The sequence below is a fragment of the Haliotis asinina genome, chromosome 9 (assembly GCF_037392515.1).
Source record: "Haliotis asinina isolate JCU_RB_2024 chromosome 9, JCU_Hal_asi_v2, whole genome shotgun sequence".
NCBI lineage: Eukaryota > Metazoa > Mollusca > Gastropoda > Lepetellida > Haliotidae > Haliotis > Haliotis asinina.
In genome coordinates, this window is record NC_090288.1 from 141180 (window position 1) to 159850 (window position 18671).

General features: G+C 42.9%; 1 protein-coding gene across 1 annotated transcript in view; it reads right to left on the reverse strand.

Annotated features, from left to right (window-relative positions):
* Positions 1–4914: 4914 nt before the first annotated feature.
* The window catches only part of LOC137295516 (F-box/WD repeat-containing protein 7-like), a 67417-nt gene continuing 53660 nt past the window's right edge, over positions 4915–18671 (reverse strand). Inside the window, exons 10-14 of the mRNA XM_067826883.1 lie at positions 15713–15801; positions 13262–13340; positions 9348–9541; positions 9139–9196; positions 4915–8678 (exon numbers count right to left, since the gene is read on the reverse strand). Of these exons, the coding sequence (XP_067682984.1) occupies positions 8535–8678; positions 9139–9196; positions 9348–9541; positions 13262–13340; positions 15713–15801 (564 nt within the window). The 3' untranslated portion in view covers positions 4915–8534. The remainder of the gene's footprint in view (positions 8679–9138; positions 9197–9347; positions 9542–13261; positions 13341–15712; positions 15802–18671) is intronic.

Below are 18671 nucleotides of genomic sequence, written 5' to 3' on the forward strand. Positions count from 1 at the left end.
GGCGGGGTTATTGTTGTTTACGACGCCAAACTCCATTGTCCACTGTTTTAGTAGACTGAATATTGAATGGACAGATTGGGTGTTCTTTCTACACACCAACAAGTAATCTTTGGATTCGTATACGTCACAAATTCTGAGGCATATGTTAACAGGTTTCAAGAAATATGTGGTATGGAGCTGTTGGACTGGAGATTGTTGACCCTATCAACAGAATACTCCTCAGTTACTTTCTTTCTTTCTGGGGATATGAACGCACGAACTGGTAGTGAGCAATGTTTCATACAAAACGATGACCCGTTTTATCTGCCACTTGATGAATTCGAATATGACAATGATGGTTTTGATATATTACGATCTTCCAAAGATGTTGAGATAAATGATGAAGGGAAACAACTGCTACCAATATGTCGCAACTTAAATATGCATATCCTAAATGGTAGGGCTGGAAATGATAGATCAGGAGATTTCTCTTTTATCAGTCAGCAAGGGAATAGTGTCATCGACAATTGTATAGTATCATCTGATTTATACACAAATGGAGTGAATGAGATCATCGACCGCTGACAGTGAAGGTGAGTTTACCCTCTCACACAGGTGTACCACGTGACTCGCCCCACGCACGCGCGCCTCATGCTCGGGTAGAACGTGTGGACAGATTTGTATGGAGAGACAGCGTGCATGGTGAGTTCCACCAGTATTTATCTAGTGTAATTGACAAATATCCGTTGCTTTTCCTTGAACATTTGAACAAGGATATAGATAAAGCCATACATACATTTAATGAATTATTTAGCCAGTGTTTTAACGCTATGAATACGCATAGTTCAAAGCATAACAAAACAGAGGGCTGAATATCAACAACACGCAACGAAAACCCAACCCATGTGGTTCGATCGAGAATGTGAGCAACTTAATCGGTATTTACTGAGAAAGTGAAATCCTAAATATGACATATGTTGCATTAGACCACTTTCTAAATGGCATCGTGTACTCATAGCTTTCGGCCGTGGGAGCCGTGCCAGTTCACACTTATCAGAGGGGTACACAGAGGTCGCAGTCTAGACTACCAGTTGTCCGACTCTCATTTTTGTGGAAGTCGCGGTGGCTGAGCGAGTTAGGCGGCTGACTTTGTGTGCTGGTGATTACGTGCCTGACGCTGAGGGTGCGGGTTCGAATCCCGGATGGGACTCAACCAAAAGAGTACTAGAATTTGTTGTTTACCGAGAAAGTGAAATCACTAATGACTTGTTGCATTTGACCACTTTCTAAAATGACATCGTGTAATCGTTAAGCGGTATAAGTACAAACTCCTGACTACATTTAGAAAAACAAATGACGGTGTGCGGTTGTAGAAAATACCTTGACGTTAAAAAACAGTTTCAGAAATTATGTAGTGAAAAGAAAGCCAAATATGAAAGGGAAATACTTGATGACATTCTTGACACAGCAAACGACAAGAACTGTACCCGTTTTTGGAGAGTAATCAAAACATATGATCGTGCAAGCCATAGTCTCCACCCTAGCCAGACGTGCCAAAGCCATCTGTGACCCAGCCCACCTCCAAGACGAAATTGACCACCTCAAGAGAACTTTCATCACCCTCAATGGATACCCAAAACAATTCGTTGACCAGATTATAGCCACAACTCTCCAGCATCAGAACGACCGCCTCCCTAAACCTGAGCCTGCACCCATCCGAGTCAACATTCCATACCAAGGAAAGATAAGTCATCAAATCAGCCGACTCCTCAGAAAAACTGCCAGTGTTGATGTGACCTTTTATTCTGATAAGACACTGAAAAACATCCTTAGAGCAAATGGAAGAGGAGGAAGTGATCAAACCAACCCCAACCCCAAAGGCTGCATCTACAAGATAAACTGTGATTGCGGCAGCAGCTACATAGGTGAAACCTGCAGACCATTCAACATCAGACTCAAAGAGCACCAAACTTCAGTAAGAAAATTAGATCTGAAATCGGCCCTCTCTGAACACATTGTCAACTATCCAAACCACTCCATCAACTGGAAAAACACCGAGATCCTGGCTTCCAACATCAGTGATTGGCGGAGAAGGAAGCTTTGGGAAGCAATCAACATCAGAAGATTAGAACCTCAGATCAATAGAGATCAAGGCGTGTACCTACCCTCTGCCTGGTGTTGTCAACAAGGACTCATAGACTCAATCTATCAGCTGTGTAAACAACTATGTACTGTTAAAACTTTCCTCCTTTCATCTCTCTTCTGTGATTGTACATACCTAATTACATTTATGTGCTTGTATATACATCTTACCTCTCTGGCTTCATGTATACCTATATATATTCTGCTATGTTACCTATGTTCATTATCCACCTGACGAAGGGGCAAGAATTAGCCTTGAAACGTCGTGTTAAAAGAATTAAAGAAGTTGTCATCCATAATAGTCTTGTATTACCTCACCAACTTCTAAATGCCTTTGAAGAATTTTAAATCGCGAAAGTGCACATTCGCTCGTACTTTTGAACGTGAAGGTTCATACCTGAAAGATTCCGAATGCTATTTAACTTACGCTCGCTTCCATGTGATGCACGCGACTTACGTACAACCATGACAACGGTGAGTAAACAGTCGCTGAAAATGGTGTTTTTGGCAATATTCAAGGATGTCATCTTGCGGAAATATTAGCTAATGGTAACCATGTCAACAGAATCCCTAAAGTGTTTATACTGCAGGTCAAATAATTGTGTTATATGCGGATTTGTGATTGTGAAGAGATCTGTGTCAGTGACCTGAATATTTTGAAAGTCCCTGCGATCCCTAAATAGTAGCCGTTGTCTGATTGGTTAAATCTATTTAACCGTCTCACGTTTGATTGGATGGTCATTGGTCGCTCAAACGTTACCTGACGCGACCTTCTACTAGGTTTTGTTAGACTCAGTGGTGGAGTGTAACGAAATACACTGAGACTAAGGTTACTTAGACTGTGCTATTGAAAAGTTAAAATGTGGTGAGGTACCGGGGGCGATGGTATACCAGCCGTCTCTAGACTCTTGTAGCCATTGTTAAACCCATTGTTTAACCATATCCTTGAGACGGAATGTTGCTTCGTGGAACTTAGGATTAATAGTGGCTTTATTCAAGTCTAGTGTAAAGCATGAACCATGGAATTACCAAAGATTTTCAATATTAGACACAATAAGGAAAGTTTTTCTTTCTATTATAAATGACCGTATACAGTCGTGGGTGGAAACACAACGTCTTATCTCGGAGTCTCAAGCCGGGTTTAGGGAGGGATATTGCCGTTGTTTGCCGTTTTTGGATGCTGACTGGTGTTTTGTGCGCTCGGTGACCGTTGTCGGGCGCTTTCGTACCTGATACGCGAGTTTGTGTCCATTTCAAACGATTAGTTTTCAACTACAGAGCGTTAGTTTCGGTTTCAGATTATATTGTTGCAGTTTTTTGTGATTTTGCTCTGTTTTGGTATATATGAGTTTAGTTTTGATGATTTGTTCATCGTTTGCATGGTAGGCCTGCATTCGCAACGGCAACAGGAAAAGGCATTTTGTCACTGCACAGTGGCAAAGAGATTACATGCAGTGGGAGTTAGTGTGTATTGTCACTTCCGTCGCATGACCATGTCCCTAAATATCAACGTAACAGACTTCAGTAAGTACAACGAATGTAACGGTGACAGGTCCATAATTGGCAGCAGGGCGCTGTTCACCGATGAAAGACACTTCAGTCTCTATGGCAGGGAACATGTAATGTATACAGATGTTGTGGTGAGTGTTCACCCCAATGTGTACGGGCGGTCCGTCCTAACAGGGGTGGTGGTGGTGTTTGGGTATGGAGCGGCATCATCAATGACGTAAAGTCACCTCTTGTATTTATTAATGGAATTCTGAACGCTCATCTATCCATTCATCAAGTCCTTCAGACAGCGCACTGTCGTCCGCACAAAATATACAGGGCACCATTTATCAACATGACAATGTGAACCCTCGCATCCAAGAGCAACTCGGAACTTTTCACCAGACATGAATCCGATTGAACACTTGTGGAAGCATCTGGATGGATAAATAAGACGACGTCGACCATTTCCACAAGACTGACAAGAGCAGGAACATGCGCTCACAGAGGACGGGAAATGGATACCCGCTTTCACTATGTCAATGAGAAGATATATCCATGTATGTACTGGCATGGCAGGCCATACACGGTACTGACTCGAACTAGCCTCCACATTGTTATGGATATTAATTGTCGACAAAGACTTTAACAATCTGTATTGTATTTTTATCGCTAATTCTGGTTTAAAGTCAAACATAATAAAAAAAAACGTTAGAAAGAATTACATCTAGGGGCAATGACATCATAATACCTGTCACAGCATCAGGCATCAAGAGATAAACCAGCTGTAGCAGAATGTTGCAGTGACATTTGTTTGTATAACATGTTTAGAAGTTGGTGAATCAGATGAGGACAAACTTTATGAATGACCAACTTCTTTATTCAGACGAAGCCACGTTTCAATACAGTTTCTTGTACCATTGTTTGCTTGACAACAATACAAGAATCTGTATCTTCAGGCAAGTAGTTGTTCATCCTTAAAGTTTGTCCTTGTCTAAAGCTGTTTGTGTATTGTTCACACTACTCCAGGTATATGACTCAAACGATAAGAGTCTTGACTATACAATCCTGTGATCAACAGCATGAGCATCATTCTACATAACTATGACATGATGACATGTCAACCAGTGGGCCTGTATGTAATAATATAGGGACTAACAATGTTACCTTCAGTATCAGTATGAGGTAGTAATAATGTCATACCATCAGTAGCAACAATGAGGCATTAATGACATCATACCAACTGAAGCCAATTATAGCAACAATGATCTTGGCAAAGATCCCCAAAAGACAAGTGACACACACTGAGATACAAAATGCTTTTAATGCCTTTGATTTCTTTTCACTTGACAGTCTTTTCTCCAGACACTGGAAACTGTGAAGTATCATTCAGACAAACATGCACCACAACACAGAGTTATTCATCTTAGACACAACCGACCTGGACTTACAATATCACGCTTTCAGCTACATATAAATATACTGCATGACAACTAGCATCAGACGGAGGGGACAGGACAATCAAGGACAAGTGGTTAGTTATAGAAATTTACTGAACTAGCAGTAAAGTACACAGTATTTGCCACAGTCTCTAACCCTGTGTACACCAGATGAACCAGTCTGACCCTGTGTACACAGGATGAACCAGTATGACATTGTGTCAGGTACATGCTCGAAGTAAGGGACTGTCTGAAGGCAGAAGAGATGTAGGTTCACATTATCAGCCAAGTATTTGTCCCAGTACAGGTTGTCAAGGAAAACCACACACTGGCTAAATGTGAACTGCAAAGTTTCTTATCTTACTTCACACATAAATGTCATTTTCGGATTGAAAATAATAGAAGAGTGCTTAGCCAATGTACCCCACTTACATGCAAGTACATTTCAATGCATCCCCCTGCTAATGACAACTCATTCGGTACTTCGTGGTAGTACTTCCTTATCTCGAATAACATTGAATCACGCACGATGCAAGAAAATTACTGATGTTCTGCGAATGCAAATTGATGTAAGGGATGTAACTCTAAATCTGTTTTTCTTGTGTCATCTGCACAATCTAGCGATTACTACAAAAAGATCTGCCTCACATTACAATAAATACATTTTGACAAAATGTAGTCCCTATGAGCATTAAGAAGGGGAAATACACCACAGCAATTTTACTGCGACAAGACAAGATGCAAGATTCGAATCATTTAATTCACACAGGTTGGCTAAGTTTACCCATGCTTCAAACAGTTCAAAATTAACATTGAGGTTTTTAGGAAGATAAATGTTGTTAACTGGTCCCTTGGGGCCTATGGGTTGATGTACCCTCAGGCTCAGGGAACAGAAATAAACATCAAAGGGCACATGACCCCATGTCCCTCTCGTGACCAGTGAACAACTTATAATGTACAGATCGTAACTTCCTTGTACAGCATGTACACTCCTGTACTGTGGGTGTGAAATGGAGACTGAGTAATTCAAATGGTCATGTGTGGTTGTGCCACATGGTCACTTGCTACACACAGGTAATCAACACAACACAATGACAGGTAAGTGCCCTATGGCTACAAACAATGCAGCTTCCATTGTTACTGTGGCATATGAGAAACACAAACCAAACACAGCATACAAACCACTGTGGACATGAGCTTCAATCATGACTGATCCACAATACTCTTATAGAAATGAGGTACTTGCTGATATGTTACTGTGTGGGGCACTTGATGCTCTGTATATCAGCTAACCTTTCTCGAGTCATTACATGACAGATAAAATAGATTGCTGTTACACTGTTTGATATATATCCCCATAATATTGTCATATAGATGTGTTACACTGTTTGATATATATCCCCATAATATTGTCATAGGCTGTTACACTGTCATATAGATACCCTCAAAATACTGCCATACAAATTGCACTATAACACTGTTTGATAGATACCCCCATAATGTCGTCATATAGATTGCTCTGTAACACTGTCAGATCCCCCCAAAATATTGTCATTCATATGGCTCTGTTACACTGTCAGTTAGATGCCCCCATAGTATTGTCATATAGATTGCTCTGTTACACTGTTTGATAAATTCCTCATAATATGGAAGGTGGGGATGTATTTTTGTGTTTGTACCTTCATTTTGTTAACCTTTTCATACTTTTTACAAAATGCCTCAAAATCAAATAATTATGCCCAAATTTATGCATTTCTTTGCAAGATGGCCAGAATATTGCCAGAAGCAGTTTCTCATATACCGAACCAAAGACCTACTGCAAACTATACTGTAGCGTAGTACCATTTCACCTCTAACAGATGGTGAGGGTGATTACAGGTGCAGAGGGTGGATGATTACTGCTACAGAGGGTGGGATGATTACAGCTACAGAGGGTGGGATGATTACAGCTACAGAGGATGGATGATTACAGCTACAGAGGGCGGGATGATTACAGGTACAGAGGGTGGGATGATTACAGCTACAGAGGGTGGGATGATTACAGCTACAGAGGGTGGGATGATTACAGCTACAGAGGGTGGGATGTTTACAGCTACAGAGGGTGGATGTTTACAGCTACAGAGGGTGGATGATTACAGCTACAGAGGGCGGGATGTTTACAGCTACAGAGGATGGGATGATTACAGCTACAGAGGATGGGATGATTACAGCTACAGAGGGTGGGTGATTACAGGTACAGAGGATGGGTCTATGCCAATGAAGATGAGTGTGCAGATCCCACTGGCGTACAAGCCTCACTACTGATAATGTAAACACTCTGTCACACAGATATAACACAATCACCATTTGCAGAATGTTTACCAGACAGTTCTTGAAACTGGAAAAAGGAAGAACTGACACATCCAAATCTGGTGGAGATGGAGGATGCTTAATAGACTCCCACCTACATACACACATTGAAGTCAGTGTGACTAAAGGCTTGTGGGCTGGTGTATGATCTTTTTGTGGGTTTTCCCTAATGCTTAGCCCTAATATTGTCACACATTTACTGAAACAAATTAACATAATAATGGCCATTATGGATCTGAAAGTTTGACAGGTAGTCCACCAGTAGGATTCCTATAGAATCCTTGAAAACTGATGACAGATGTTGCATTTTCCTTTGATGCCTCCTCAGCTTTGACTGATGTTTAGTTCCTGGCTGATTGTGAAGAACCAAGCACTCAACAATAGTACAAACCACTCAAATAACAGATAATAGACCACATGTGATGAAACCTGTCCGAAAATTCCCAACTTATTTGAAATGCCATCTGTAATGGCTATGTGGCCATGATATGAGTAGTCCATCACTCAGAAGAAGAAATTCATCAGACTCTAAAGTTAACAGAGCATCATTCCCTGAAGATAACCAGAGTATAATTTTCTAATGCTCAGAGCATAATTTACGACAGTTAACCATTATTCCCTAACATTAACTGGAGCATCATTGCCAGTTGACCTGGGCATCATTGTCTAATGCTAACCAGACCTTCATTGAATAAAGTGAACTAGAGCATCTTTCTCTAATGCTCACAGAGCATCATTTTCTAAACATAACCAGAGCCTTATACCCTAACATTAACTGGAGCATCAATGCCTACAGTTAACCAGAGCATCATTCTCTAACGCGGTTAGACATAACACCTAGTGGGTGAGGGTATCAGACAAAACCCTGTGGAGGAAGGGGTCATATTGGGGGAGTGGGGTGGCCATAATTCTTTTATAGCAAATTATGCACTGGTAGACTTGCATTGCTTTACCCAGCAAGAGAGTCTGATGAAGAGACATTTGAACACATGCACATGTAATATGAAAAGAACCTTGGCATATATTTGTTATATTATAATATAAGTCATGGTTGAGTCTTCATGGTGCTAGGATACCATCTGTGTGAGATGCACAGGACACAGCAGGTTCCTTTCAGGATTAAGTTACTGTGATAAGTTAGCAGCAACTGAAGTCCCACAGTTTCACAGTCTTGTCGTAAGACCCTGACACAATGATGAAATCATTGAACTGCAGACAAGTCACTCCATCCTTGTGATTCTGTAGGGTGACCAGCCGCTGCCCTGTCTCCAGATTCCACACCTGGAAACAACACCATACACAGACAGCTCAACAAAACACAACAGACACTCAGACAGAATAAACACAGTTCAGCAAAATAAAGATATGGTCATGTCTACATGCTGTGTCTGTCTACTCTCACCCTGATGGTCATATCTACATACTGTGTCTGTCTACTCTCACCCTGATGGTCATATCTACTGTCTACTCTCACCCTGATGGTCATATCTACATACTGTGTCTGTCTACCCTCACCCTGATGGTTATATCTACATACTGTGTCTGTCTACTCTCACCCTGATGGTCATATCTACATACTGTGTCTGTCTTCCCTCACCCTGATGGTTTTATCTACATACTGTGTCTGTCTACTCTCATCTTGATGGTCATGTCTACACACTGTGTCTGTTTACCCTCACCTTGAGTCTGTCTACCCTCAACTTGATGGTAATGTTTACATACTGTGTCTGTTTACCCTCACCTTAATGGTTTTGTCATCTGCTGCACTGACTAGACGCCAACTGTCCGCTTGAAGACATCTGGAAGTCAACATGGAGTGCAAAATGAAATAAGGAACAAACAAACCTGCATTTATTTGTACATGGAAGCATTTATTTTACTGTTCGTAGGCTAACTTTTCCAGGTTGAGGAACACTGAACAGTAACATTGAGCAAGTGAAGTATTCCAACCTGACAACCCCAGTGTGGCCTTCTGCTGCCTTCCAGTCTATGGTATTGATGCACTCGCCACTGTGGATATCCCAGAATTTCAGATTGCAGTCCAGGGAGCCACTAACGATACGGGTTGCGTCAAACTGCAGACATGTGACAGCGTCATGGTGGCCAGACAGGGTTATCATGCACAACCCTTGGTAGTTCCATACCTGCACAAAAAGAGGGTGGGTATTATAACAATCATGGACACCTGCACACAAAGAGGGTGGGTACTACAACAATCATGGACACCTGCACACAAAGAGGGTGGGTATTATAACAATCATGGACCCCCTGCACACAAAGAGGGTGGGTATTATAACAATCATGGACACCTGCACACAAAGAGGGTTGGTATTATAACAATCATGGACACCTGCACACAAAGAGCGTCAGTATTACAAGAATCACAGACACCTGCACACAAAGAGGGTTGGTATTATAACAATCATGGACACCTGCACACAAAGAGGGTTGGTATTATAACAACCATGGACACCTGCACACAAAGAGGGTTGGTATTATAACAACCATGGACACCTGCACACAGAGAGGGTCAGTATTATAACAATCATGGACACCTCCACACAAAGAGGGTTGGTATTATAACAATCATGGACCCCCTGCACACAAAGAGGGTGGGTAATATAACAATCATGGACCCCCTGCACACAAAGAGGGTGGGTAATATAACAATCATGGACCCCCTGCACACAAAGAGGGTCAGTATTACAACAATCATGGACACCTGCACACAAAGAGGGTGGGTATTATAACAATCATGGACACCTGCAACCAAAGATGACACGTATTATAAGAGCTGTGGACACATGCACATATAGGGGATCGGTATTATAACAATCATGGACACCTGCACACAAAGAGGGTGAGTATTACAACAATCATGGACACCTGCACACAAAGAGGGTCAGTATTACAACAATCGTGGACACCTGCAACCAAAGATGACACGTATTATAAGAGCTGTGGACACATGCACATATAGGGGATCGGTATTATAACAATCATGGACACCTGCACACAAAGAGGGTCAGTATTATAACAATCATGGACACCTCCACACAAAGAGGGTTGGTATTATAACAATCATGGACACCTGCAACAAAAGATGACACGTATTATAAGAGCCGTGGACACATACACATATAGGGGATCGGTATTATAACAATCATGAACACCTCCACACAAAGAGGGTCAGTATTACAACAATCATGGACACCTGCACACAAAGAGGGTGGGTATTATAACAATCATGGACACCTGCACACAAAGAGGGTGGGTATTATAACAATCATGGACACCTGCACACAAAGAAGGTGGGTATTATAACAATCATGGACACCTGCACACAAAGAGGGTGGGTATTATAACAATCATGGACACCTGCACACAAAGAGGGGGGGTATTATAACAATCATGGACACCTGCACACAAAGAGCGTCAGTATTACAACAATCATGGACACCTGCACACAAAGAGGGTGGGTATTATAACAATCATGGACCCCTGCACAAAAAGAGGGTGGGTATTATAACAATCATAGACACCTGCACAAAAAGAGGGTGGGTATTACAACAATCATGGGCACCTGCACAAAAAGAGGGTTGGTATTATAACAATCATGGACACCTGCACACAAAGAGGGTTGGTATTATAACAATCATGGACACCTGCAACCAAAGATGACACGTATTATAAGAGCCGTGGACACCTGCACACAAAGAGGGTGGGTATTATAACAATCATGGACACCTGCACACAAAGAGGGTGTCTATTACAACAATCATGGACACCTGCACACAAAGAGGGTGGGTATTACAACAATCATGGACACCTGCACACAAAGAGGGTGGGTATTATAACAATCATGGACCCCATGCACACAAAGAGGGTGGATATTATAACAATCATGGACATCTGCACACAAAGAGGGTGGGTATTACAACAATCATGGACACCTGCACACAAAGAGGGTGGGTATTATAACAATCATGGACCCCATGCACACAAAGAGGGTGGATATTATAACAATCATGGACATCTGCACACAAAGAGGGTGGGTATTACAACAATCATGGACACCTGCACACAAAGAGGGTGGGTATTATAACAATCATGGACCCCCTGCACACAAAGAGGGTTGGTATTAGAACAATCATGGACACCTGCAGAAAAAGAGGGTGGGTATTACAAGAATCATGGACCCCCTGCACAAAAAGAGGGTAGGTATTATAACAATCATGGACACCTGCACAAAAAGAGGGTGGGTATTATAACAATCATGGACACCTGCACAAAAAGAGGGTGGGTATTATAACAATCATGGACCCCCTGCACACAAAGAGGGTTGGTATTAGAACAATCATGGACACCTGCAGAAAAAGAGGGTGGGTATTACAAGAATCATGGACCCCCTGCACAAAAAGAGGGTAGGTATTATAACAATCATGGACACCTGCACAAAAAGAGGGTGGGTATTACAAGAATCATGGACCCCCTGCACACAAAGAGGGTCGGGATTACAACAATCATGGACACCTGCACAAAAAGAGGGGGGGTATTATAACAATCATGGACACCTGCACACAAAGAGCGTCAGTATTACAACAATCATGGACACCTGCACACAAAGAGGGTGGGTATTATAACAATCATGGACCCCTGCACAAAAAGAGGGTGGGTATTATAACAATCATAGACACCTGCACAAAAAGAGGGTGGGTATTACAACAATCATGGGCACCTGCACAAAAAGAGGGTTGGTATTATAACAATCATAGACACCTGCAACCAAAGATGACACGTATTATAAGAGCCGTGGACACCTGCACACAAAGAGGGTGGGTATTATAACAATCATGGACACCTGCACACAAAGAGGGTGGGTATTACAAGAATCATGGACCCCATGCACACAAAGAGGGTGTCTATTACAACAATCATGGACACCTGCACACAAAGAGGGTGGGTATTATAACAATCATGGACACCTGCACACAAAGAGGGTGGGTATTATAACAATCATGGACCCCATGCACACAAAGAGGGTGGATATTATAACAATCATGGACATCTGCACACAAAGAGGGTGGGTATTACAACAATCATGGACACCTGCACACAAAGAGGGTGGGTATTATAACAATCATGGACCCCCTGCACACAAAGAGGGTTGGTATTATAACAATCATGGACACCTGCACACAAAGAGGGTTGGTATTATAACAACCATGGACACCTGCACACAAAGAGGGTTGGTATTATAACAATCATGGACACCTGCAGAAAAAGAGGGTGGGTATTACAAGAATCATGGACCCCCTGCACAAAAAGAGGGTGGGTATTACAACAATCATGGACACCTGCACACAAAGAGGGTGGGTATTATAACAATCATGGACATCTGCACACAAAGGGGATTGGTATTATAACAATCATGGACACCTGCACACAAAGAGGGTTGGTATTATAACAATCATCGACACCTGCACACAAAGAGGGTGGGTGTTATAACAATCATGAACACCTGCACACAAAGTGGGTTGGTATTATAACAATCATGGACACCTGCACACAAAGAGGGTGGGTATTATAACAATCATGGACATCTGCACACAAAGGGGATTGGTATTATAACAATCATGAACACCTGCAAACAAAGAGGGTTGGTATTATAACAATCATGAACACCTGCACACAAAGATGATATGTATTATAAGAGCCGTGGACATGTACACACAAAGGGGATTGGTATTATAACAATCATGGACACCTGCAACCAAAGATGGTACATATTACAACAACACAGAAGACCTACACACCAACATACTGTAACATACTAAATACAGGATATGGAAAGCGACTCCTACCTTGATGGTGTTGTCACAGGATCCTGACACAATCTTGCTCTCGTTGAAGTGAACACATAATACTGCTGCATTGTGACCTCTGAAACAGACACAATCTTGAGTGACATGTATTACAAACATAGGATGGATGTGGCAACATGCAGGATGGACGTGAAAACATGGAGTGAGTGAGTGAGTTAGTTTTACGCTGCACTCAGCAATATTCCAGCTTATGGCGGCGTTTTGTAAATAATTGAGTCTGTACCAGACAATCAAGTGATCAACAACATGAACATCGATCTGCACAATTGAGAACTGATGACATGTCAACCAAGTCAGCAAGCCTGACCACCCGATCCCGCCTCTTACTACAAGCACAGTCGCCTTTTATGGCAGCATGTGTTGCTGAAGGCCTAGTCTACCTCGGGACCTACACTTGTTAGGATGAACTTGACAGTCTGTAGAATGAACATAGCATGGACATGACAACATGTAGGGTGAACATGTCAACATGCAGAGTGAGCATGACAACATGTAGGATGGACATGACAACAAGTAGTATAAGCATGACAACATGTAGGATGAACATGTGCGATGGACATGACAACATGTAGTGTGAACTTCACAACCTGTAGGGTGGATATAACATGTAGGATGAACATGACAACATGTAGTGTGAACATGTTTGCATGTAGGATGGACATGACATGTAGGACGGACAGGGCAACAAGTAGGATGCACAAAACAACATGTAGAGCGATCATGAGAACAAGTAGGAATGACATGACAATTTGTAGGAAGGACATGACAACATGTAGGATGGACATGGAAACATGTAGGATGGACAAGACAGCATTTAGGATGGATATGACATGTAGGATGAACATGACAACATGTAGTGTGAACATGACTGTGTAGGATCAATATAACAAGATGTAGAATGGACATGTCAACATGTACAATGGACATGTCAACATGTAGGATTGATATGACAAGATGTATGATGAACATGTCAAAATGTAGGATGGATATGACAATATGTAGGATAAACATGTCAAAATGTAGGATGGACATGACAAGATGTAGGATGGCCATGACAAGACATAGGATGGCTATGTCAACATGTAGAATGACCATGACAAGATGTAGGATGGACATGACAAGATGTAGGATGGACATGACAAGATGTAGGATAGATATGTCAACATGTAGAATGACCATGACAAGATGTAGGATGGCCATGTCAAGATGTAGGATGGCCATGACAAGGTGTAGGATAGATATGTCAATATGTAGGATGGACATGACAAGGTGTAGGATAGATATGTCAATATGTAGGATGGACATGACAAGATGTAGGATGGCCATGACAAGATGTAGGATGGCCATGACAAGGTGTAGGATAGATATGTCAAGATGTAGGATGGATATGTCAAGATGTAGGATGGACATGACAAGATGTAGGATGGCCATGACAAGATGTAGGATGGCCATGACAAGGTGTAGGATAGATATGTCAATATGTAGGATGGACATGACAAGGTGTAGGATAGATATGTCAATATGTAGGATGGACATGACAAGATGTAGGATAGATATGTCAATATGTAGGATGGACATGACAAGATGTAGGATGGCCATGACAAGATGTAGGATGGCCATGACAAGGTGTAGGATAGATATGTCAATATGTAGGATGGACATGACAAGGTGTAGGATAGATATGTCAATATGTAGGATGGACATGACAAGATGTAGGATGGACATGTCAAGGTGTAGGATAGATATGTCAATATGTAGGATGGCCATGACAAGGTGTAGGATAGATATGTCAATATGTAGGATGGACATGACAAGATGTAGGATGGCCATGACAAGATGTAGGATGGCCATGACAAGGTGTAGGATAGATATGTCAATATGTAGGATGGACATGACAAGATGTAGGATGGACATGTCAAGGTGTAGGATGGACATGACAAGATGTAGGATGGTCATGACAAGGTGTAGGATAGATATGTCAATATGTAGGATGGACATGACAAGATGTAGGATGGCCATGACAAGGTGTAGGATAGATATGTCAATATGTAGGATGGACATGACAAGATGTAGGATGGCCATGACAAGGTGTAGGATAGATATGTCAATATGTAGGATGGCCATGTCAAGATGTAGGATGGCCATGACAAGGTGTAGGATAGATATGTCAATATGTAGGATGGACATGACAAGATGTAGGATGGCCATGACAAGGTGTAGGATAGATATGTCAATATGTAGGATGGACATGACAAGATGTAGGATGGATATGTCAAGATGTAGGATGGACATGACAAGATGTAGGATGGATATGTCAAGATGTAGGATGGACATGACAAGATGTAGGATGGATATGTCAAGATGTAGGATGGACATGACAACACAATCAGGGAGCGTATGACGTGATGATGTTTCTGAGAGACTCCTTACCGTAGTGTTCTCCTACAGTTGCCTGTCTTAAGGTCCCACACTTTGAGTGTCTTGTCATATGAGCCACTGATCACCTTGTCATCATCTACCTGTGGAAGAAGTTAAATCTCCATGCCTCATCTGTTAAGTCTTTGAATGTCATTTAGAAGTGAAAATACATAAGAATGAAGATTTTTATGGATATCAACTTCTTTATGAGAGAACACAACGTTTCGGAGTTAATGCTTACTCCTTCATCAGGTGATTGAGAAAGGGATACAGAGGTGTATTTATATGTACAGGTAAAACAATAACAAAGTAACAAGTGGAATGAGTTAACGAGAGCTAGTATAAACAAGCACTGATAGGAAGCCGATAGTTAGGATAACAATGATGGAAGCCAATGGTTACAGTTGATCGGATATGTTTACATAACACAGATACGGGGTAAGGACGATGTACATGATTGGGGATAAGGATGGAAGCCAATGGTGATACATTACGCATGATAGGATGATGTACATAACACACGATAGGGGGTGAGCATGTTTACATGAGGGTTGATGATGTACAAACACAAGTAGGTAAGGATGTACTCGGGTAGACTGGCTATACATGAGTTACATAGATAGAATGTACACAGATAGATGAGATTAATTTATCAATAAGTCCCAGGCACTTGGTAGGTACACTCCTAGGTCGCGGTTGATGGCTGGTTTCTGTCTCCGGATCTCGATGGCCTCTTGCAGTTTCCTTTGGCGCCAGTTGTTGCTGTTGGTAGATAGTATCCTGGTGTCCTCCCATCGAACTGAGTGTTCAGGGTTCTTGAGAATGTGTTCAGAGATTGCCGATTTCTATTCGAGTTTCCTGACTGAGGTCTGATGTTCCTTCATTCTGGTGTTGATTGGTCTCAGCGTTTCTCCAATGTATAGGTCGCCACAGTTGCAAGGGATCTGGTAGATGCATCAATAATTGTGAAAACCAGTAATCATCTAACTTTCCTGTTACGATGCCGGGACAACAACCTCATTCCCAGAGGATTTCAACTGTCATCTCCTGTCCCTCACTCACCTGCCATCAACAAGATACTCCACAATGCCAGCACCAGAATAGTCAAGCACCAGATACAGCACCTACGCCGCCACAAGTCCCATCTCCAAAAAGACATTGAAACCAGCAGAAGCCACCTATAAGACACCCTCGAGTCTGACCTCTACCACAAGACCCAGTCCTTAGCAGAGAAGACCAAGCAGCACCTCCATGAGAAAGTGAAAACTACCCACATCACCAAGTTCACCCAGTTACAACGTCCTTCCACCTCCAACATTCGTGAAGCTGACAACAACATCACCAACCTCAAGACAGTCATCAACCTCAGCAGCAAGCCTCTCACACCATCTCAGACGTCCCTCCTTGCTAAAGGCCTGAAGTATGTCCCAGTCGCCGCCAAGATCAACACAGATGCCTTCATCACCAGCATTGAAAGTGGACTTCAACAACTGGCTCCCAATGGCAACGTAAACTACCTCCGACACCAGAGTATAGACACCATCAACCAAGCTCCCAAGCCCCGCCCCAACCTCACGCACCAAGAGAGACAGGCCATCACCGAACTCAAGAAGGATGACAGCATCACCATCACCGAAGCTGACAAGGGCAAAGCAGCAGTCATCATGGACACCCCGGAATTCCTCCAGCTCGTCAACAACAGCCTCTCAGACACCACCACCTACATCAACATCAAGAAAGATCCGACGGCCAGACTGGAAAGACAACACAAGAAAACCCTGAAGGACCTCCATGAGAAGAGAGAAATCAACGACATCATCTTCAACCAGCTGAACCCTATCAACTCCCAAGCCCCATACGGAAGAGCCACCATCAAGATCCACTAGAACCCGCCCAAAGCCCGGATCCTAGTCTGCTCAAGAGGTTCAGTTTTCTACAACACCGCCCAGTTCCTCACACGTCTCCTCGCTCCACTTGGCAAAGATGGCAAGTCCTACATCAGCGACTCTTCATCCTTTGTCAAACAGCTGAAAGAATCCAACCCCACAGGCACCATGGTCAGCTACGACGTCGTGGACCTCTTCACCAACATCCCACTAGAAGAAGCCCTGGACATCCTTCGCAGCAAGTTAGCCAACCGGATAGAAGACTTGGACACCCAGCTCACCATAGACAGCATCACCAACCTTGCCCGCAGCTGCTTTGACACCTCCTACTTCACATTCAATGGTAAGATATACAAGCAGATCCACGGTCTCCCCATGGGCTCACCTCTTTCTCCTCTCATTACAGAAATCTTCATGACCTCCTTCGAGGAAGCAGCCCTCTCCACAGCTCCGTTCCAGCCCCTCTGTTGGTACCGCAAAGTCGACGACACCTTCACCACCATCGCCTATGACAACGACCCCAATGAGCTCCTCAACCACCTCAACAACCAACATCCAAGAATCAAGTTCACCATGGAGACTGAGACCAACCAACACCTGCCCTTTCTCGATGTATCCCTCCACACCACAGACGATGGACTTAGAACCTCAGTTTACCGCAAGCCGACGCACACCGACCAGTACATCCACTACAACTCCTGCCACCATCTTCAGATCAAGCAAGCTATCATCGCCACCCTTACCAGACGTGCCAAAGCCCTCTGCCACCCCAATGCCCTAAACAATGAACTGGACCACCTCAGAAAGACATTCACCACACTCAACGGTTACCCTCCCCAGCTCGTCACAGCCACCATCAACAAGACCCTCAAGGACCGAGAACCCCGCCCCAAACCTTCTCCATCACCCATCAGAGTAACCATACCCTACCTTGGCCCCATCAGTCATCAAATATCACGCCTCATCAAGACCAAAGCCAGCATCGATGTCACCTTCTCCAGTGGCAAGACCATCAAGACCTACCTAAAAGCCAACGGTAAAGGACCCAGCTGTGAACACCCTAACCCGAGAGGATGCATCTACCA